Below are 22,891 nucleotides of genomic sequence, written 5' to 3'. Positions count from 1 at the left end.
TTAACATGTCTCTCCAATACTTTGGAGAAGGCCGGGAGGAGGGAAATGGGTCTACAGTTTGTAGGAACGTTAGGGTCCGCATTTGGTTTTCTTAGGAGTGGCAGAATTTTTGCCAGCTTCCAGAGGGGTGGCACAATGCCTGTTTCAAGAGAGGAGTTAAGTACCTTATTGACTGGTGGGTTTAAGGTGGCTGCTAGAGCAGGTACCAGTTTAGCTGGGCACGCATCTGTTGGTGATCCCAACTTGAGGCTTATGAGATATGTAATTTAATCCTTAAGTTCGATGGCAGGGATCTGTAACAATGGTGGCCATTGTCAAAGTGCTGGAGGGGGAAGGGGGTGAATGAAGATGATTTCCTCATGGATGCGAGGAGAAGAGATATTCTCCCCCACCTCCGTGGAAAAGTACTGCTGGATCATCGTTATCTTTTTGTGATAGGAACAGACCACCTGGCTCGTCCAATCTGCAGATAACAGAGCTTCCTTGCTCACTGCCTTAGGAGTGATAAACAACTTTACAATATTAAAAATGTCCTTGCCCCTGTTGTTGGTTGTTGCAATTTTATTCTCCAGATGGCTTATTTTGGCCATTCTCACCACTTTGCAGTGTGATTTTAGAGCTGCCTTATAAATATTCATATCCTCCGAGAAAATATGCCTAAGCCTCTTTCTTTCAAAGCCTTTGCATTTGCTTTTGCTAACTCTCAAGGATTCATTGAACCATGGCGCCGAAAGGCCGGTCCTCCTAGAGGTGCGCGAGGTCAGATTGGCAACTGCATCGATATTAGTCCTCAGCCATGCTTCTAAAGTACTAGCGTCCCCTGAGGGATTGCCTCCGAAAGAGGGAACTGAGGAGTCAAGCGCCCGCTGAAGAGAAGGCAAATATATTTTATTGAGGGCTCTGTAATTGTGTTCAGCCTTTTTCTCCCCTGATGGGACATGCTTCCCTGTGACTAGTATCCGAAAGATAACAAGGACGTGGTCTGCCATGTTAGCCACTTTCATATCGCAAAAGATTTGGTCTAAAATGTGTCCCAGTTTATGAGTAGGAGCCGTGACGAAAGAATTAAGATTACAGGCTACCGTGATTTCAGACAGGGCCATCACATGGGGGTCCAAGGGCTTGTCTAAATGCAGATTCAAGTCCCCCAAAATAAGAAGATGCTTATATCTTAGGGCAAGCGGTGTGATGCATTCCTGTAGAGAAATAATGAAGATTCTAGGTGCATCCGGTGGTCGATAGATTAGCATCCCAGCAATGCATTGGTGTGGAGAAAGAGTGCAGCAGAACCCCAGGCACTCTGCACCTTTCACCTGGTCCAGTAAAATAGAGGAGCACTCTAGCTTCTGTTTGAAAACTATGGTGACGCCCACTCTTATCCCCTCATTATTTTATAACCTGTATGAATGGTAGATGCAATGGTAGGGTAAGAGGAGTCTGATATCCATGTTTCAGTAAGGAACATGAGGTCAGGGTTCTTATCTAATAAAAGGTCATAGATGTGTGCCTCATGCTTTTGCAGGTAGCGAGCATCAAGCAATTTAACTTTAAAATACTTCTCCTGTCTTCCTGAGCTAGTTGCCTTTTTTCTCTGGACTGGCCCTGTCGGAGAATCCTCTCTGCCCCTGACCGGAGACCAGTTACAGCGAGAGCAGTGTGATATAACCCCATTGTCAGTGCGGTATTCTGGCAATTATGGCGGTTGCCTAAGTTAAGTAGTGCATCACGGCCTAACTGAATTGGGATACCGAAGGGGTAATCCTCATTCAGTGTGAAGCTGTGGTGGACTGGGGAGGATTGGATGGGAGAGGTGGCAACGCTGAGGACTCGGTGAGTGTCCAGGAGTAAACTGATCAAAACAAACAATACTCGCTAAGAACATTTTAAAACAAGCATTTTAACAAAATTATTTGCAGTTTAAGTAACATCACACAATTTAAAACCAAGTGCTTCTTAAGTGCAAGGATTCTTTAAAACAGACTAGCAGCCCGAGTGTCAGACAGTAGCTTATCCACCACTAGGCTGTGATCTTGGGGTGAATTTGCCATGACACCCACTTCTGGGTAGTTTGGCAACCACCTTAAACATTCTCAGTTCTTTTTTTTTAATTTAAATCTTTTTATTAAACAGTTCGACCAAATCGCATCTAACAAGTACACGCAGGTTACTACTTTTAAAACAGGTACACTACTCAGTACATAAATTGCATTGCAGTTGTTCTATTTAGCAGATCAAGGGGATCCAGTAGCATCTGCGTCAGGCTGGCCACTTGGCGGGTGACAAATGTCTCATCTGTACCGATTCCATGCCCCCCCATACCTTTGTCCACTATGAAGACTGACTTTTCCCTAAACATGCACCAGCCTAGGTCCTCCTTCCACTTGCGCAATTGGGGCTGCTGTGCAGCCCCTCACAGCTGCGCAATGTTACGTTTTGCAATCATATACAATACTGTTGCCCATTGCATATGATACGTTTTTTTAGATCCGTAGGCTCCCAGACATTCAATATGCATCTTCAAGCCTCCGGCTGCATATCCACCCCCAATACCGAACGTAATAATGTGCGATGGATGTCCCTCCAATAGTGTTGTATCCTTTGACAGTTCTATAGTGTATGAATGAATGTTCCCAGTTCCCCACATCCCCCTCACACCACTTTCTGCCCTTCCCATTCGGACCAGGCCAGGACCTGTTACATAGATCCTATGCAATATTTTAAGCTGTACTAATCTCAGCCTGGCTTGGATTGCAACTACGCGTGGGGAGGAGACAGCCTCCTGCCAGTCTTCTTCGTTGAGTTCTATACCATCCCCTGTCCATTGCCCCCTGAGGGCCTGTAACTGGTCTTCAATGTTGTTTATCAATTTCCTATATATTAGGGATATGGCCTTTTCTGGGAGATGCCCGTCTAATGCTCTGTCCTCTAGTGGGGAGGCCTCCGGGAGTGCTGCGCCCCTGGGGACATGAGTGAGTAAGGCATGGCGGATCTGTAGGTAGCGGTAATATTCAGTATCCATCAAGTTATATTGGTCCTTAAGGGACGCAAATTATTGCACCGTTCCATTCCCCCAGATATCCTTAATTTGGGTGATCCCTATAAGATCCCATTTATCAAAACCATTAGATTTCCAAAGGTTCCCCAATTTCTCTGAGCTCCACAGTGGTGTGGCCAGCGTGAGTTTACTCTCTCACTTCAGGTGTTTAGTGACTGTATGCCAAACGTGGACGGAGTGTGCGGTGGGTCCAGTCAGTGGGTATCTATGGGATTTAGCGTATAGAGCTCTGCTATAGTCCCCCCTTGGGAGCTGCCATCTGTCCATTGCATATCCGGGATCACTTGGGTGCCCGTAGATCCCGTGATTGATTGCAGCCAGTTGAGACGCCCAGTAGTACTTCTTTAAGTCTGGCAGACTAATTCCACCATCATACCAGTTAAGAGTCAATGTGGAAAACGCTATGCGAGGTCTGCCCTTCCAAAGAAGCTGTCATTGGAGAACCTCAATTTACTTAAAATAGGATGCAGGAACCGGGTCCATCGTATTTTGAAGCGCATATAGAAAACGAGGCAGGGCCTTCATTTTAAAAAAAGGACCACCCTGCCCAGCATGGAAAGGGGAATAGACTTCCAGTGGGCTATGTCCTTCTTAAGTCTCTGCATGGATGGGTCCAAATTAAGGGGATAGCAAAGCTTCAGGTCTAACGCGAAAAAGATTCCGAGGTACCGGAACCCGTCGGATACGATCTGGATCGGGCAATCCCGCGGTATGGTAGGCGGTTCCCCTTTGAGGACGTAGACCACTGATTGAGCTGATTCACAGTGAATCCAGAGTACCTCCCAAATATTTCCAGCACGTCTAGGAGGCAGGTCAGCGATCCTCTGGGATTAGTGAAATATAGGATGACGTCATCTGCGTACAGAGATATCTTGTCCTCCCACTCCAAATACCACCTCAGCCCCGGATAGGCCGGTCCTGCCTGATCCAAGCCGCCAGTAGCTCCACCGCCAACACAAAGAGGAGAGGCAACAGTGGGCAACCCTGTCTGGTTCCCCTACCGAACTGGAAGTCTGAGGACTTACGATTATTTACCACTACCCGGGCCATCGGGCCGGAGTATAGTAGGCAAATCCAGCCTATGTAATCCTGTCCGAAGCCCAATTTACTTAAGACTGCGAACAAATAGGGCCACTCCGCCATATCAAATGCCATAGTTGCGTCTAAAGATACTATCACTGCTGGCTCCTGTATGGTAAATGCTCTGCTCAATATTCCATGCAGGCGCCGTAGATTAAAGGCTGTATTCCGATGCGGCATGAAACCAGACTGATCCGGGTGGACCAGAGTGGTAATTACTTAAATCACGCGAGTCGCCAGTAATTTGGCAAGGACCCTAGGCTCCACATTCAATAGTGAAATTGTCCGATATGAGGCACAGCTTGTTCTGGGCTTCCCTTCCCTTCTCTATATATGACCACTATATGGAAGCTGACCCTTCTCCCTACTCTCTGCCAACATAGCTCGGAAATGGGTGGCAACCTTATTAGCATTCAATTTACACAATTCTATGGGAATGCCATTGGGCCCTGTCTCTTTACCCGAGTTCACACCCCGAATAGCCTGTGCCACTTCGTCATCAGTAAGTGGAGAGACTAGATAGTTCCTGTTATCATCTGAGAGCGTGGGTAGTATTATATCTCTCAACATATCGGCGTTTTCTTTTCAGTGAATCTGCCAGTCGTGTTATATACTGTAGGGTAGTGGTCGGCAAAAGCGTCTGCTATGGCCTGCGTCTCTGTTAGAAGTTGGAAGTCCTGCCCTAGCACCTCCGGCACCAGCCTTGAAGCCCACTCTTGTCTATCTAGCCATGCTATTAGTTTCCCAGCTTTATCCCTGAACTCATAGACCCTGACTTGGACCTCTCTATCTTGTGACTTGGCTCTATCTCTAGCAATGGCCTGAAACTCATCTTGACCAACCTGGTATCTGGATTTATAAAAAGGTAAAGAACTACCAGATAATCAAATAATTATGCTTATTTATTTACCAGCACCTATGTCAAATTTCCTTTTTAATTGATATGGAAACAGTAAGAAATGCGTTACTTACCTGTAACTGCAGTTATCCAGTATTAGTGTCTTTCATAGATTCACATGCCTGAATCATTCCCCGTCGTCGAGACGGGAGCCTCCGGTACATAAAAAAGTAATGTCCTAAGACATACATAAAGAGAATAGGTCTAAGGGTCTAACCTTAGTAACCTATCTAGGTCCTTATGCAGGAAGGACCAAATAGAGTAGGCTCCAGGGTCCCACCTTGGTAGCCTATCTGCGTCCTTTTGTAAAAAAAGGACCAAAACAAAAGGAACAACCAATCAGCTACTACCTCCCTCTAGAACCTTCCTGTGAGGAGCCTCAGTCTCTCAGATTTTCGTACGCACCAAGTTGGATAGGTGTAAACCTGTAGAGAGAGGTGAGTCCTTCCAGGGGAGGCGGGAGGGTGCATGTGAATCTATGAAAGACACTAATACTGGATAACTGCAGTTACAGGTAAGTAACGCATTTCTTATCCAGTATTTGGGTGTCTTTCATAGATTCACATGCCTGAATCAGAGTAGCAAGCAATACAATATGCACATTCTGTGAAGATACAGACAGTATATTACTGCAAGAAATGAACATTTGTGACTGTAGGAAAAAAACAACAGCATACAATGTCATGCAGAATCTAGTAACAAAGAAATGTGCATACCAGTCAAGGATGGTGGGAAGTAGGAGGGCTCACCTCACTGGAATAGATGGCGAAGCACTGCTCTGCCCACTGCTGCGTCTTTCGTCAGCTCAGCGTCCAAGCAGTAGTGCCTGGTGAAGGTATGCGGGGACTTCCAGGTCGCCGCTCTACATATGTCTAGGAGTGGCACTCCAGCAAATAGTGCCGCAGACGTAGACATGGCTCTGGTGGAGTGGGCTTTGGCCCGTGAGTCCAGAGGTCTTCCTGCCTTCTCGTGGCAGAGAGTTATGGCTGAGGAGATCCATCGTGATATGCTCTGTTTAGTTAAGGGCATGCCTTTCCTAGGCCTGCTGAATGCGACAAAAAGTTGGGATGACTTCCTGAATTGTCTTGTTCTGTCAAGATAGAATTTTAGGCATCTTTGAAGGTCTAAAGAGTGCAGTGATCTCTCAGCCGGGGTAGATGGGTTCGGAAAGAATGATTTAAGAACCACCGGCTCATTAAGATGGAAGTCCGAAGGGACTTTGGGTATGAAACGTGGGTTGGTACGCAGGATGACTCTGTCCTCCTTGAATTGAAGGAATGGGTCCTGGACGGAAAGGGCCTGTAGCTCGCCTACTCTTCTGGCCGAGGTCAGAGCAAGTAGGAGGGCTGTCTTCCACGACAGGAATTTTATGTCAGACTTGTGGATAGGTTCGAAGGGATGTTTCATCAGCTGGTGAAGAACTATGTTGAGCTGCCACGTTGGAGGGACAGGTTTTGGTCTAGGGAAGGACCTAAAGAGGCCTTTCAGAAATTGCTTAATGAGTCTGTCCGCCCACAGAGAGGGGCCCCTAGAAGTTCGAGTGAACCTAGAAATCGCTGCCAAGTGGACCTTGATGGACGCATGGGCCAGGCCTGAGTGCGCCAGGTGTAGAAGGTATGGCAGGAGTTGTTGGGGAGTGACCCGGAAGGGGTGTAGACCCTCCTTTTCACACCAGATGCAGAAGCGTTTCCACTTGAGAGTATAGGTCTTTTTTGTGCTGTTAGCTCTGGCGTTGGACAGGACATCTTTGCACTCTTGTGGGATGTTTAGATGGCTGAACTCACGGTAGTCAGGAGCCAGGCTGACAATTTCAGAGGGCCCAGGTTCGGGTGGAGAACCTGCCCGTGAGACATCGTGAGCAGGGTTGGGTGACTGTGAAGACGAAGAGGTGGGTGGACGGATAGACGGTGGAGCTCCGTGTACCAGTGCTGCCTCGGCCAGGATGGGGCGATGAGGATTAGAGTGCAGGGCTCCGATTTCATTTTCCTGATTACTCTGGGTATCAGTGGGAATGGCGGAAAGGCGTAAGCAAACACGTTCTGCCAAGCTATTGAAAATGCATTCCCTAGAGTTCCTGGTTGGGGAAGCCTGCTTGCGAAGCTTGGGCATCTGGCGTTCTCCCTGGTGGCGAAGAGGTCTATCTGTGGTGTCCCCCACTTCGTGAAGATGTGGTTCAATGCACTCTCGTCTAACTCCCATTCGTGGGATAGGGACTGTTCTCTGCTGAGGGCGTCCGCCAGGACATTGTCCTTGCCTGGAACGTATTCGGCTTTGAGGGTGATGCCATGTTGTAGAAGCCAGTTCCAAACTCTCTGAGATTCTCGAGAGAGAGATAGCGAGCGCGTCCCACCCTGTTTGTTCAGGTAGTGCATAGTCGTGGTGTTGTCCGTCCTGACTAGCACTGGGGAGTTTCTGATGCGCGGGAGGAACGATTGGAGCGCCAGGAAGACCGCCCGTAGCTCTAGAATGTTGATGTGGAGCTTGGACTCCTGTGGCGACCATTTTCCGTTGGTCTGCAGTTCTTGTAGGACTGCACCCCAGCCCTCCAAGGATGCATCCGTGGTGATGATATGTGGTTGCGCCGGAAGCAGGAACGGTAGTCCTTGCGACAGGTGTTTGTCTGAAGTCCACCATTGTAGACTGTTGATTAGATGTTGAGTGACTCGTAAGCGGTCCTCGAAGGATCCCTTCGCTTGTGTCCATTGTTTTGACAGTTCTTCCTGAAGGGGGCGCATTTTTAGGCGGCAGTGAGGGATGAGAAGGATACATGACGACATCATGCCAAGGAGCGATTTGAAGAGGCGGACGGTCAGAGACTGTTTGGATGCCACTGACTTGGCCAAGGAGATGAGTTTCGACTTTCTCTCCTGTGATGGAAAGGCCTTCGTGCAATCCGTGTCCAGGGTAGCTCCTAGGAAGGTGATGACTCGAGCTGGTGTCAGGGATGACTTTTCCCTGTTGAGGGTCAGTCCAAGGCGGCGGAAAAGATGCAGACAGGCGCTGGAAGATGCAGCTGCGGCTGCTCTCGACGGAGCTTTTACCAGCCAGTCGTCCAGGTAAGGGAAGACCTGGTGTCCCTGCTGGCGGAGATAGGCTGCGACCGGAGAAAGGCATTTCGTAAAGATCCTTGGAGCAGATTTGAGGCCGAAGGGGAGTACGCGGAATTGGTAGTGTATCCCTGCGACTGCAAACCTTAGGAACTTTCTGTGACCCTTGAGGATAGGGATGTGGTAATAGGCGTCCTGTAGGTCGAGTGATGTCATGTAATCGCCTTTTTCCAGGAGTCCCAGGATCTCCTGTAGCGTGACCATTCGAAACGATTGCTTCTTGAGAAACACGTTGAGGGCTCTTAAGTCGAGAATTGGACGCCATTTCTTCCCCTTCTTGTGGATGAGGAAGAAGTGGGAATAGAAGCCCTCCCCCATCTGGGCGTGTGGAACTTTTTCTATCGCGCCTTTCTGGAGCATGGATGTTAGTTCTTGCCGAAGCAGCCGCAGGTGTCTGTGAGGACGCTTGACAGGTGGTGTCTGAGGAGGGTTTGAGAGGAATTCTAGAGAGTGGCCGAATTGAAGGAGTTGTAGAACCCACCGGTCTGTCGTTATTTGCCGCCAGTTTTGAAGGTAAAAGGAAAGCTTCCCTCCAAGTCGCAAGGGAAGCGATGGTGGAGGGGCTGGCCAATTGGAAAAGTCATTGTCGATTGCCTGCTGGTCTCTTCTGTCCTTTCCCTCTGTAGGACGATTTATTGAAGGAGGACTGACGTCCCGACTGGTTTTGGCGCTGTTGAAATTGCGTTTTACCCTGAGAGTAGGAGTAAGAGGACTTGTTTTGATAAGATCCTCTATAGGAGGATTGTCCCCTCCCCCTGTTGGCACGAAAGGACTGAGTGCGAGATTGCAGAGTGCCCAGGGCTCTGGCTGTGTCAGTGTCCTTTTTAATTGCAGTGAGGGCTTCGTCAATCTTCTCGCCGAATAGGTGATCGCCATCATAGGGCATATCTAAGATCTTGGTCTGGACCTCCTGTCTGAAAGAGGTGGCTTTAAGCCAGCCTTGGCGTCGCAGGACAGCGGCTCCCGCCAGCTGTCTGAATCCAGTCATGGCCACGTCAATGGCGCAGTCTATCAGTTCTGATGCCGATGTTTGGCCCTCAAGGAGGAGCGAGTGTGCCTCCGCTTTAGCATCTTCCGGCAGGTCGGCAATGTAGGGCGCGATGTCCGCCCAGAGTTGGCGGTTGTAACGCCCAAGAAGGGCGATGGAATTGGCAATTTTCACCGTTGTCGCAGAGGTAGTGGAAAAGCGTTTCCCAACTGCATCTAACTTCCTGCCTTCTTTATCTGGTGGTGTCGATAAAGGTGATGCAGGGTTACGCGAGTTCTTCTGCGCCGCCTGGGTGACCACAGAGTCCGCCTTGGGGTGACCCGTGAGGCATGCTGGAGCTGAAGACGTAGCTCTGTACTTTTTATCCAGTTTGGGTACGATTACCTGTAGGGAAGCTGGAGATTGCATGAGCTGCTTGCCCTGTTTGAGTAGATAATCAATGATCGGAATCGATCTAGTAGTTTTCTTAGTTGGTTCTTTAAAGTCATAGAGGAAACATTCAGTTTCCTGAGATTCCATTGACATATGGAACCTTTTGGCAGCCCTTTCCATGAGGTTATGGAAACCTCCAATATCAGCAGGTGGAGACTCAGAAGATTGTGGCTCCGGAGAGGCTGGAGAGTGAGTAACATAGTCCTGGTCCGCATCCACGTCCGTATCATCATCTCGGACTTCCCCTTCTTCATGTTCCCTGTCCTCTTCCTCGGACGAGATAGGATCTTGAGCAGGGTCCTGTGTCCTAGGAAGGATCAGTGGAGGGGGCCTAGGTCTTGTCCCTTGTGCAGGAACGGGCACAGATGGCTGCGGGGTTGGTGGGACAGTAGGGGTGGCTTTCTGCGGAAACCGCAGTTTGTAGTCTTGGACGAGAAAGCTCAAGTCTGCAACCAATGAGGCCGGCAAGCACACCATTGGGGTCACCTGGGTGTGGACTTGGGTAGGCACTACTGGAGGGGTCGATTCCTCAACCTCCTGCTCTTCGTCCGTACTCTGGCACTTGACAATTAGGTCGGAAGGACTAGTGGCTTGGGTAAACTCCTCCTCCTCCTCCGGCTCCTGGTCCTGTAAGAAGCAGGATGGTGTCAGCTGTTGGACCTTACTAGGTGAGGTCATCTCCGGAGTGATCTGCCTTTTGGTGATCCTAATGGAGACATGGGAAGTCTGAGCGTCCATTGCGTGTGACAAGAGCTCGGATTCTTTCCAGGTACCAGTAGCCGTCGGTATAGTCTTCGTCGACGGTGCATCCGTCGACGACCCTCTCGTCGACGGAGCTTTAAGCAGCGTTTCCTTCGTCGACTGCTTCGTCGTCGGCGCCGCCGTCGACGGAGCGCCCTTCGTCGACGGAGTGTCCCTCGTCGACGGCTTCGTCGACGGTGTGACTTTCGTCGACGGTGTCGTCGTCGACGTCTTCGTCGACGGTGCTGTCGTCGACGCCCTCGTCGACGGTGCCGTCGTCGATGTCCTCGTCGACGGTCTTGTCGTCGACGGTGCGGAGGATGAAATCGGTCGTCCTGCTGACGACGAGTAGGTTAGAGTCGTCGATGAGGAGGACGCCGACGATGCCATCGTCGTCGATACCGTCGTCGTCGATGTTGAGACGGTTTTAGGCGATGAGGTGGTCGCCGATTGCGCCGTCGTCACCGTAAGCAGTGGTTGCTTCCTAGGGACAGGAAGGTCCTTGCTAGATACGGCAGGCTTGCCCTCTGAAGCCTTTTTAGACCTCTTAGGAGGGGTCGCTGAGTGGCCAGGCGAGGAAGCCCTAGGCCTCTTCAGGGAAAGTTGTGAGGCGACCGACATGCTCCCACCCTCGGAAATGAGGTCGGTCGGTTTGTTTTTGAGCCTGTTCAGCCAGATAAGAAGTCTCCCTTCCCGGTCTTTCTGGGTTTTGACGGAGAACTTACGGCAAATCTTGCAGTCGATGGTCTTGTGGTGAGGGTAGAGGCAATACAGGCATTCCTCATGTTCGTCGTCCACGTGGAGCCTTAGTTTACCACAGGAGGCACAGGGACGGAAAAGTGCTCTTTTCTTGACGTCAGCCATAGTAGAAAGTCGAAAAAACTGTGAAGTTTGGAGAAAATACGATATTCCTGAGGAGAACTCAGGTGGAGACTCCCTAGCACAACGTGCGGTAGAAAATCTGAGAGACTGAGGCTCCTCACAGGAAGGTTCTAGAGGGAGGTAGTAGCTGATTGGTTGTTCCTTTTGTTTTGGTCCTTTTTTTACAAAAGGACGCAGATAGGCTACCAAGGTGGGACCCTGGAGCCTACTCTATTTGGTCCTTCCTGCATAAGGACCTAGATAGGTTACTAAGGTTAGACCCTTAGACCTATTCTCTTTATGTATGTCTTAGGACATTACTTTTTTATGTACCGGAGGCTCCCGTCTCGACGACGGGGAATGATTCAGGCATGTGAATCTATGAAAGACACCCAAATACTGGATAATGGTGCACCTCCTTTTTTCATACAAGTTTTCTGCACCTTGGCTGTTTTTTTGTTTATAAAATGATAAAGTAAATAATCTTGAAACAGTCATAGCGGATGCTAGTTTGGACACTCCCTGCATAGGAGATTAATTTCGGCTCTCCTATATGCGGATGATGCAGCTTTATTAGCCAGAACGGCAAATGGCCTACAGCATCTTTTATGAAGTCCTTGGACTTAAATGTACATTTTTCTAAGTCCCATATTATGGTTATGGGGTTAAACCGAAGAAATGTAAGATCCATTATTGCGAGGGGAACAAACTTACTCGGGTGGCGTATTTTTTAAATTTATAAGTGTTATTTGATGAAAGGGGCACATGGATCCCACAAATGAAAGCCAAAAGAAACTTAATCGCCAGTCCAACTATTGCAGTCCTAGATTTTGCCCGTAGAATGGTTTTGAAACCTATACATGCCATGTTAAATATCTAAAGGGCTAAATGCTTTGCTAATGTTAGGTATGGTCCGGATCGCTGGGGATACAGGGACGCTGGGGATGTCCAAACAGTGGAAAACAAATTTTTAAGAAATCTGCTATCCGTGCCACCATCGACCTATATTTATATCATACACCAAAAAATGGGTATAAGTTTTTTATCAGACATTATAGGAATGGCTCCGTTACTTAAACGGATAGGCATTTGGACAAATCCATAGCTTGAGATGAACCGCGATATTATTTACAATTGTTTAACTCTTGATTTAGCTAGCAGGATCCCATGGTTAAATTATGTAAAAAGGATTGCAACCTACCTGGGGAGACCTGAGCTATTTAGCTCCCCGGAGAATTCCTTAAAGCGGACATGCTCTGGGTCAAAAGCATATACGTCCAGATATCACAAAGTGATAGAGAGTCCAAGGAACTAGATAAACCTCTTGTGCGGGCACACCAGTTGTTATGTTTATCACAAACGATTGAGCCATATCTAACCATAGTGGCAAATCAGCATCATCGATTTATTCTGGTACGATTCAGATTGAATCAACTACATTGGCTCCTCGCTGAACCTATGGGTTGGAAAAAGCTAGAGGATCTTAAAGTATGTACCTGCGATAACTTTTCCAACCAGGACTCAATGCACTTTGTATTATTTTGTGATCATTTCTTGCACATCCGAAACCGTTTCATATTACCCATTTTAAAAGGCAAAGGTTTTACCCAGGTTAGACCGGCTTTTATTTATTTACAAATGCTAAATACCGTGTGGGAAATTTTTTAGCCTAGCTAGCTTCTTAACTGCAGCTCTCAGATTAAGGACGAAAGAAGGATTTGTTAATAATGAGCATCCATTAAAGAAATCTCATTACATTTTTCTAATGTGCATATTGATGAATTAGATCTTGTCTTTGGTATTTTGTGATGAATTTGATTTTATAATATTCTTGTAAATAATTTTATTGTGTATTTTGTAGTATGCTTTTATGGTTTTAATTAACCGAATAAAGTGAATTTGACTGACTGATAAAGTAAATTGGTCACATGATGGTATATTTAGCTCCTGTTGGGATGAAATGAAAGTTGGATATGTTAATACGCATATCTGTAGCCTTTAAAGACCGATTTTTTTTTTGCATCACTGCAGCCTGGCACATAGTGTCCTTTTTATTACAAAGGAAAAGTTTGGCACCCTTAAGCAAATCAGAAAGACAATTTCTACAGTTTGGAAGTACTTACTTTGTCTCTAGCAACTGGGTGTTTTCTAGAATTAAATTTTCAACTTCACGACCCATGCCTAAAACATAAATAAAAAAATACATTTAATTCGCCAACGATTCACTCGTGAAGTAAATGATAACATGTTAAAACAATAGCTGCTATTTTATCAACCTTTTACTTTATCGTTCAAATCTTTTTCTTACTACATTTTAGTCAATAACACATATGCTCACCTACATCCAGAGGCTGGTGAGGGACATAAATGGGAGGAGTTAATTAGGGTAGGATGGGTGTCCTAGGGAGACAGCGATTATAAGGGGGGCAGGGGGTGGGGGAGTAACATAGGAAAGGTCCAAACGGAGAAAGGAGGTCTCTACTACACAAGCGAAGTGCCTGTTGTCAATAAGTTTGGCAAAGCAGAGTGCCAAGTTAATAAAAGTCTCTATCCATCTCAGTGGTCATGTGCGGACTCATGTAGTTTTAAATGAAGAACTTGGAGGTATTTTAGGTAAGAAAGTTTGCTGAAGCATCGTGAGGGAAATTGTAGGCATTAACCCCACATTTTATCGAATTGGGATCGTTTGTCATCAAGTGAGGCCAAGCGTTTTTCTATTCCAATAGCATCCCAAAGTCTATATAGCCAGTCATAAGTTCTAGCATGGCATCAGGGCCCCACCTGGGGGTGAATACCTGTTTGGCTGCACACAGTGATGGCCTTACCTTTAGCAGAGCGCAGAAGGTAGGTCAGAGCATTCAGGAGCCCTTGCAGTATGTAGCTGGGAAAGTTAGGGACACTTGTGTCGAAGATCTCATTTATGCCTTTCAATGCGTCTTCTCAATATCATTTGAATTACCAAAACCACACACGTGGTGTGTTAGGGTTGTCTGGGTGGTCGCAGTTGAACCAGCAGTCCCCATTGCTTCCATACCTCCATTTTGCTATTTTCTCTGGGGTGTAGTTCCAATATTACGTTATTTCGAGCATCGCCTCCTTGCACTGTGAAGTATATCGGCCCATTCTTTGGAACTGAATGAGTAGTACAGCTCTGCTTCCATTCTCGGTTGGGCAAAGGACTTGGTGGAGTCGGCTGCCTTATTCAAAAAATACAATAGGTCTGAGAGCAGTCTTCAATTGTAATCTTCACTATACTGACAGAGACCTGAGAGCAGGCCTTTGTCTCCGGTTCTCTTGGTAGGCAATTTTTCGTATTTTGTTAGGGGTCTCTTCTCTGATTATGCAGGTTGAATTAGGCAAGTGCTTAATGGTGGCATAGTGCCAAATTTCCCGGTCCAGGATCTCACTGTTGGCCTGCATTTGCGGGACATTCATAAGATTCATGAAGTCTACAATATTTTGCATTGCCCCGCCTGCGTGGTATGTTTTGCGTGTCCTAGCTGTGGGAAATGCAGGGTTGCCAATAATGGGGGCGAGGAGAGAAATAGGTGTGGAAAAGGTGAAACAAAGGTGTGGAAAGGCCTCCGGGGAGCACAACTCTGTCCCACACTTCTATTGTGGCCCGTAATACTGGAGATATTTATACCCTAGGAAGGCTGTGTTTTTTAGGGAGCCAGGGAATTTTCCAGATATGAATTGCAGCAATGCCTTGGGTCTATAAAGCAGCAATACTTCTTGGAGATTGGTCTGTGCCACTCCAACATATAGCATAGTTTGGCTGCTAGGTGTTATTGGATGAGATGTGGTACGCCTAGGCCTACTTCTGCTACAGAAGAGTAGGCCTGTTTCAGAGCCATGCAGGGGTTTTTGCCTCCTTAAATGTAGGTTTCGATTAGGTGTTGTAGTTTGCGAAATGAGAGTGGGTGTGGTTGTTAGGGAAGGGTTTGCATGATGTACCTTAGGAAGGAGGGTCATCTTCACTGCAGCAATGTTGCCTAACCATGAAAAAGCCCTTCATTCTCCTGAGTTTATAGGTCTAGGCAGGCTGTATCAACATTCCAACAATTTCTCTAGCGATGGGCATATTTTGAGCCCTAGATTTGGTGCCCAGTGGTTTGCCCACAAGAAAGGAAACTGGCGCTCTAGGTTTAGTCTGTTTTGTTGCGCGGACGTGACGTTACAGGCCTGTGATTTCTGGCTATTTACTTTAAACCCGAAGCAGTTCCCAATCCCTCGAGCTCTGCCTCAGGGGTTCAGGAGGCAGGACCACTGCAGTTGTGTGAGTGCCCCCATAACATTGTCCAACTGTAAGGCTAGTTTGTGTTCTTGGTATCGGATAGTTATGCCTTTGATCTTTGCATTCATATGGATTTGTTCTGCAAACGGATCCATGTACAGGGCAAACAGGAGTGAGGACAGAGGCCAGCCTTATCACATGCCCCAGGCTTTAGTGAAGGCATGAGAAGTTAGGCTGTTGACTCTCACCCTCGCCTTAGGGTTGGGGTTGGTGTAACTGCACTTCACTCAATTTTGAAAACGCGCTCCTAGGCCCGCTCCCTTGAGTATGATCCAGAGGAAGGAACAATGCAGCCAGTTAAACACATTTTACGTGTCTAGAGACATAGGACGTGTGGGAATGCAAGACAGGGCCGCCTTATCTATAAGGTGGCAATAGCCACTTAGTGTTATCATTACAAACTCTCACTTGAATAGCAGTGGCAAAGTGCCCAGAGTATCTAATTCAGCAAAAACGAAATCCAGCACACAGTCAAAAATACAGGAGGTAGAGGCAAAAAGACATGGGAAACCACGCAAAGGATACTAGGTCTAACACGTGTCCCCTCAAGCTGAGAAGTGCGGAGAACTACCCACCCTCCTGGGCGGAAGTATCTGGACAGACTATCAGCATTGGCGTGTTCTGTACCAGGGCGGTGTTCCACCGTAAAGTCCATCCCCTGTGGGGAAATGGACCACCTCAACAGTTTTGGTATCTCAACCTTCATTTGCATCAACCATCTGAGGGGCTTGTGGTCTGTCTGAACCCAGAAGTGAGTCCCAAGCAAGTAGGGTTTTAGCTTCTTCAGCGCCGAGACCAAAGCAAAAGCTACTCGTTCAATTGCACTCCACCTCTGTACCTTGGGAAGTAACCTCCTGCTAATGAATTCCACAGGTTGGTCCAGGGCCTCATCGTTCAGCTGGGAGAAGACTGCTTCCACGAGACAAAGAAAGGTGCGGAGCTGTTCCTCAGTAGGAGAAATGTGTGCGTCAGAATGGTATTGCCACTGGACTCCATGAGGTCACAGCTGGGCATCCATTTCGTTGGATGTAATGCCCTCACACACCCTTGCAGGTGTCATGCTTCATCATCTGGGCTGATCCTCGTTGGGTTGGTGCTGCAATACCCAACGGGCTTACCTCAAAGAGGGGCACTTTATCGGAGATCTTTTATCCAACAGCCGTTTTGTGAAGTGCGGGTGTGGGGCCAGGATTGTGTAGACGAAAAAGTTGACTTAAAATAAGGCTGGGAGTACATGTGCGAAACTTTTATTCTAGGGGTCTGTCTTAGTTAAAAAGTATAATGACAAGCACTGGATGGAGTGTAATGTTCCTATTTCAGTGCCGGTCAGTGTCTTTTTGTGATGGTCAACATGTTTCTCGCGTCTGTGTTAATTCAACTCGCGATTCTTCAGGACCTTAAATAATAAGACAGGTCACATGTAGGACCCTCAAAAGGTTCCTTGGAGTCTGCAAGTTCCCCAGATAGGTGACATCACTCTTGCGCTCCACCACCTCAAAAGGCCAAGTCCACTTGTCCTGGAGAGCACAAAGCTCTACTGGGGCCATTACTACCCACACTGTCTAGCTAGGTTGAAACTCTACCAGAGTGGCATTGTGGTCGTACCATTGTTTCATCTCTTCCTGGCTGGCTTCTAAGTTCGCCTCAGCAAGCTGCCTGAAGCACGCATTCTGGTTTCTGAAGGCCAGCATGTAGCTAAACATACTGAGAAGGTTTACTAGGAGCTTTCTCCCAGCCTTCTTTCACCAGACTAAGAGGTTCTCTTATAGGATGCCCATACAGCAGTTCAAAGGTGCTGAACCCTAAGGATTTCTGCAATACCTCTCTGTAAGCAAACAGAAGGCATGGCAAGAGGACGTCCCACTTGCGCCTCATGGGTTCTGCAAGACCCTTTATCAAGCATTTTAAGGTTGGGTTGAATCACTCAACCAAAGCATTACCTTGGGGTGGAAAGAACTGGTGAACATATAGGTTACAACTCACTCCTCCCACAGAGATGTGGTATACCTGGATATGAAGTGGTACCCTGGACAGATACCACCTCTATGATAAAACCCATGTGGGAAAAGATCCCCATCAATCCTTGGCTCACCACAGGGGCCGTCATTGTTCTGAATCGGATAGCCTCCGGGTACCAGGTGGCATGGCCCACCAAGACCAGGACGTACCTGTTGCCTATGGCTGTCTTGGGGTCAAAGGGCTCCAAAATATCAATTCCCACCGGCTCAAAATGGGTGCTCACCACACAGAAAGGTTGGAGAGGAGCCACAGCTTTTCTCCCACTCTTACCACTTGCCTGGCACATTTGGCAAGATCTACAATGTGAATTAGAGTCTCTACAACTTTGGAGCTAAAAGAAGTGGGTGACAATCCTGTCTAAGATTTTGTCATGCTCCAAATGGCCCACCAAAGGCACATCATGAGCCAGACCCAGTAAGAAAGCTCTGAAGCGCAGGGGGACCACCAGCACACGGGCTGACCCTGGCTCCGCAACCTTAGGCTCACTGTACAGGAGACCATTCTGTCAGTAGATCCAATGTGATTCAGACTGATCACCAGCTGCCTGTTTTGCAGCCTGCTGCCACAAACCAACAAGAGTAGGGAACTCCATCTGCTCCTTGCAGTACTCCTCCCTGGTGGGACCACCCTCCTATTGCCAATGGGTCAGCTCAGGTAGGTCTCCCAGTTCGGCAACGTGCTCCCCTGTAGGTTCCAGGGCATCCCCCTCAACGTCTGCCTCCTCCTGGGGCATTTTCTTCCCATGCCCCTGCCCTTCCTCTTTCTGGCAGGCACCTTGACCACTCTTTCAGGCTCCAGGTCCTCTTGATCACCCCTACTGGTGGTCATTGACCAAGTGCACACACACGCCCACTCAGGCAGACCAAACATCACCAAATGAGACTGCCGTTCCACCTTCTCCCAAGGGGAGCTCTCCAGGCCATTGCCAAGTAGACAATCAACACGCATGGTTGGACTCACAACTACTCTCAAGGTACCCGAGACCCCACACATACAAAGGGAACTGTCACCACCTTACATTTGTGCTCAGAGTTATCTGCTGCAACCACAGGGTGAAGTACAATGGGGGCCACCTGCTCCTCAGACACCAGCAGCTGATAAATGTTACACTGGCTCCAGTGTCTCCCAAAGCTTTTACCCTCCATCCACTGATAGTCACCCACTGCCTGTATTTCTTAGTGTTATCAGGGACAAGGGTCACCTGGGCCATCTCACCGTCCCCTAGGGAGACAAGGCTCATCTCAGCTGATCCCCACCCTTCACATGGAACTACCTCCTCCCCAAGCACTACACTAACCAACCCACATGACTGCGCACCAGTAGGTGCCGGTGGTTACTTGGGACACTTGGGGTCCCCCTCAGGTAAAACCCAGACCACAGGGAAACACTTGCCGGAACCCCTCTCCGCAGGCTTCCCTGTAGAGATGCAAGGTTTCTTACCACTTGGGGCCTGGGAACCTTTACCCTGGGAACTAAATTGGGGCCCTTTAGAGAACTCCTTCTGATTACCCTTGCCCCCCTCCACTCTTCTGCTGGGGTCCCTGCCCACCCTTGGCCGAGTCTCCCATATACCCCTTCTGGACCCTGGTACTCGCCCAGCGGTCTGCCTCCTAAGCAGGCTACCTGGGGACAGTCAGCTTACCATCTATCAGATGTTGGGGCAGCTCTGGCAAACAAAAACTATACAAGTGCTCCCAAGCAATCAAGTCATACAACCCCTGAAAGTCAGTTACTTTGCTGCCTTTCATCCAACCATCTAGTGCTCTGCAGAAATGGTTAATACATTCCAACCAAGTAATCAAATCAGTTGTCTTAAAAGATCTAAACTTTTCCTTATACTGTTCAGGAGTAAGCCCATATCTGGTACATAAGCCTCCTTCATGATAGGATAGGTGAGATAGTTTGTGCCCCCTAGGGCTGTCAAAGTGACCCTTCCCTACTTTTCATAGTGTTTTCACAGGCCCCCTCCTCACTGCTTCTCAGGGACCTCAACCATAGGACAAGCTGCCTCATATCCCACAAGCCAGGCATGTATGTCATCCCCTTAAAAACAATTCTGTATCACATTTTTGGGCATCTATACCTTTCCCCCAGACTGCACTGACTGCACGCTGCCACCATTGAGATGGAATCAACCGGCTTGGCTTTGATGTCCAGCTCTTTCAAACTTAAACTCATGAGCCAAAAACAGTTTTTTTCTCTTCCATAGCAAGGGGCTGCTCCGCCATTGTCTCCTGCTGTTGGAGCTCGATTTCAATCTTTTTGCCCTAAAATTTGAGCCTTTCAAGCTCTCTCACATGGTCTCTTCCGGTCACCTGCTCAACAGCTCCTCTTGGGATAGGTTCCTGGATAACAAACGGCTGCCATTACTAGAAGATGCTCCAACAGGCAAATCCCCTTGCTGGCTCTGCACATCCAGATCCACATTCCCATGCAGGGTACACCTCAGCTCCCTGTATGCACAAATAACCCCAGAAAGTCTAAAATCAGACGGTGAACCCACAAGCAGGCAGAGACACACACGATGGTTAAACAAGAAAATGCCCACTTTGTAAAAGTGGCACTTTCAAGCACACAATTTAAAAAACACTTTTTCTAGAAGGTGTGTTATTAGATTCGGAGTTCAGACAGCCCAAACTCCAAATCTCTAGCTGTTCCCAATTCAAAGTTAAACTTTACACAAGGAGCACTTGCAACAGTGGCAAAGTGCCCAGAATACCTACACCAGTAAAAAACAAAATCCAGCACACCGTCAAAAATACAGGAGGTAGAGGCAAAAAGACAGCATATAGCCATTGTCTGACCTAGGGTGGTGTGGAGTGCAAAAAAACAAGGATTTAGGCCCAGATCTTTGTACTGGGGTGAATGTAAGACGTTGTTCTGCATTATGTCCATCAACTGTGTTTTTTGCAAAAAGATAGGGGAAACCACGCCAAGGATTCCAGGTCTAACACTTGGTATAATAACATATAAGTGGATCGGCAGAATGTCAAAATGAATGTAAGAAATCAGAAAGTTCAGAGAAATGTTCAGTTTGAAAATGAAACTACAGAGAGCTGTTAAATCTGAGCAGAGAACTCTGTGGCCACTTTATTGAGTACTGGATATTAATTTAAAGCTGCGCAATTTGATACAAAAACATACAGATAATGGGACGCTAGATTGCCTAATAACTCAGAGGCACACAGCTTATTCATGCAACCTTTCCCTCCCAAAGTAAATCTATCATTGATCACATCACACAGTACCAAAGCGATATAGTTTGCTTAGCATTACCACCACAAAACACACCCTAACCTTCACACATACAACACAGTTTTATAGCAGTATGTCTGTCAAAAAATGCTGCCCAACAGCAATAACACTTGGCGATAGGTAACAGACAAAGTAAGCAGAGCATTTGTTTGGCACACATATCATGCACACAATACATCATCACTACACAAAACATTGAAATCACTCATCTTCACTCAACTGACTGCTCAAGGACACCATGGTCCTGGGCAATGCTAAACCCTGCAACCATCCAGAAAGGGTTTTCAAACACTGAAACAGACACATGGCCATACATAAGTAAAACAACTGTCAGGAGGTAGTGTCAGCAAGGGTCAGGACCAGGACCATTTAAAGTGCACAGATTTAAGTCTTGTCAAAATAACCTACAACACTCCGACATCAGTGGTCGACAGGATTCCAGAGAGTATAGAGGCAAAACCTTCTGTGGCTTCAAATTTGCATCATAAGGATTACGGGTTGACACCGCCAGCCAAGCCTATACCATCCCTGCCGTTGAGCCTCCAACCGTGAGTGGCTCAACAACTTCAGTCGACCGTGTTTATGTAGAGTTGGACCCTAATCGAACCACACCGGCCCCACCTCACTCAAAGACAAACCCTCAACCACTCCATCCTCACAGTAAGAGAGAGAAAACACCAACACAAACCAAGGAACAAGCTAACAACAAATTCTACAGCTGAAACCCTTAAATTGTTGCCATTGTTTAAAACCTCGGACAATAAACAAGTTTCAAGTTTTACCCCACTAAATCACGATCAACAGACCATAACTGCTCTCCCAATTTCAAATGCGCCGTAGCCCACTCCTGCACACCACCAGGTTCAATACGCTCATCCCTCTAGCTTAAGAGGTCCCCCACTAAATCCTCACAAAGTTGCGGCTTCTGAAAAAGCAATAGAGTCTTTAATTGGCACGGACAAAGCAACTGGTCAATTACAAGTAGTAAAAACAAACTCACCAACAGAAATGTCTACTCAAACTCAACCCCTTCTTCATCCCTGCCTTCAGACTGTCCCATCAAGCGCTGGAGATAACCATTCAAAAGTGACCTTCAAGCACACATCAAAGCTACCTGAGGATTCTTTGATAAATCTGTAAGAGTCCCAAGATAATCCCTTGCCGAAATTAGGAATAGTTCCTGGCTTTTTAACCGAAAAAAATGTCCTACCCGACTCGGGTCCTGTTCAACAAAGTGCCGCCAGTGATCTCCAGTACTCCAAAATTCTTCTTGCTCGTGAATATAAATCAAAAGGCCATCAAGACGTCTTCAGCAGAGCAAATATCATCAAACTACTGAAAGGAGTACCGGGACTCGATGCACAGGCATCTGAAGACAAATCTGTGCGAGAGTGTCTTTAATAGCCTCCTTTGATTTAAGGATACAGCATTTATTGAGGAAGAAACTTCAAAATATTTAAAGTTAGAGTTAAATAAATCCAGTATTAGACACGATTCATTCTTGCCATCTGTAAAATTAATCTTGCAACAAATAGAATAAAGTGGCAGTAGAGAGAAATCTATGCAGCTCTTTAACAGTGATTACACAGAGTACTCAAGATTCAATTTATGTGTATCAGTTAATTAAAACCATTGCAAAAGGATAAAAACTAAAAAAAAACTGCGAATCAGTTCATGCAAATATATAGATACTTTTTTATAGAGTACTCATTCTTCTCTGTCTATGGCAAACTGCGGTATGTTGATTACTGGCTAACATCTGACAGGCTGCTCTCCTATTAATCATGGTCTTTAGCCTCGTCTTTAACGAAGTAGAGGGCTCTGCTGCCTATTGGCATGTCTGTGCCAGAGAAATACCATGTGCATATGCTCCAACTGCAAATCTAGCACTTCTGCTGTTCTTCACACAATTACACGAAAATAGGCATTTTTTTCCATTGGAGGGCCAGGTGGTGAGTCGGTGAGTCCATCTCTGTCTCTGGTTAGGCAGCAAGCCTGCTGGCATTTTGCGTATCCTAGATCAGTAATGAAAAGGGGGGGGGACAGATTGTCTGCCTTTGCAAGGATTATTAAGCATGCTCTGTACCGCATTGGAATCAGAACCTAATTTAGTAACCAGCCTCTTGTAGCACTGCCATTGAGGAAGAATTGAAGGCAG

General features: G+C 47.2%; 1 protein-coding gene across 4 annotated transcripts in view; it reads right to left on the bottom strand.

Annotated features, from left to right (window-relative positions):
• Positions 1-22,891, bottom strand: part of SPAG9 (sperm associated antigen 9) — a 1,654,314-nt gene that overhangs the window by 1,256,352 nt on the left and 375,071 nt on the right. For all 4 annotated transcript variants that reach the window (XM_086930851.1, XM_086930853.1, XM_086930852.1 and 1 more), the window contains one exon: positions 13,286-13,343. In XM_086930851.1, the coding sequence (XP_086786977.1) occupies positions 13,286-13,343 (58 nt within the window). The remainder of the gene's footprint in view (positions 1-13,285; positions 13,344-22,891) is intronic.

This window comes from Lissotriton vulgaris, chromosome 7 (genome assembly GCF_964263255.1).
Source record: "Lissotriton vulgaris chromosome 7, aLisVul1.2, whole genome shotgun sequence".
Lineage (NCBI taxonomy): Eukaryota > Metazoa > Chordata > Amphibia > Caudata > Salamandridae > Lissotriton > Lissotriton vulgaris.
The sequence above is the reverse complement of the archived record's forward strand: the minus strand, read 5'-3'. Positions and strand labels throughout refer to the sequence as shown.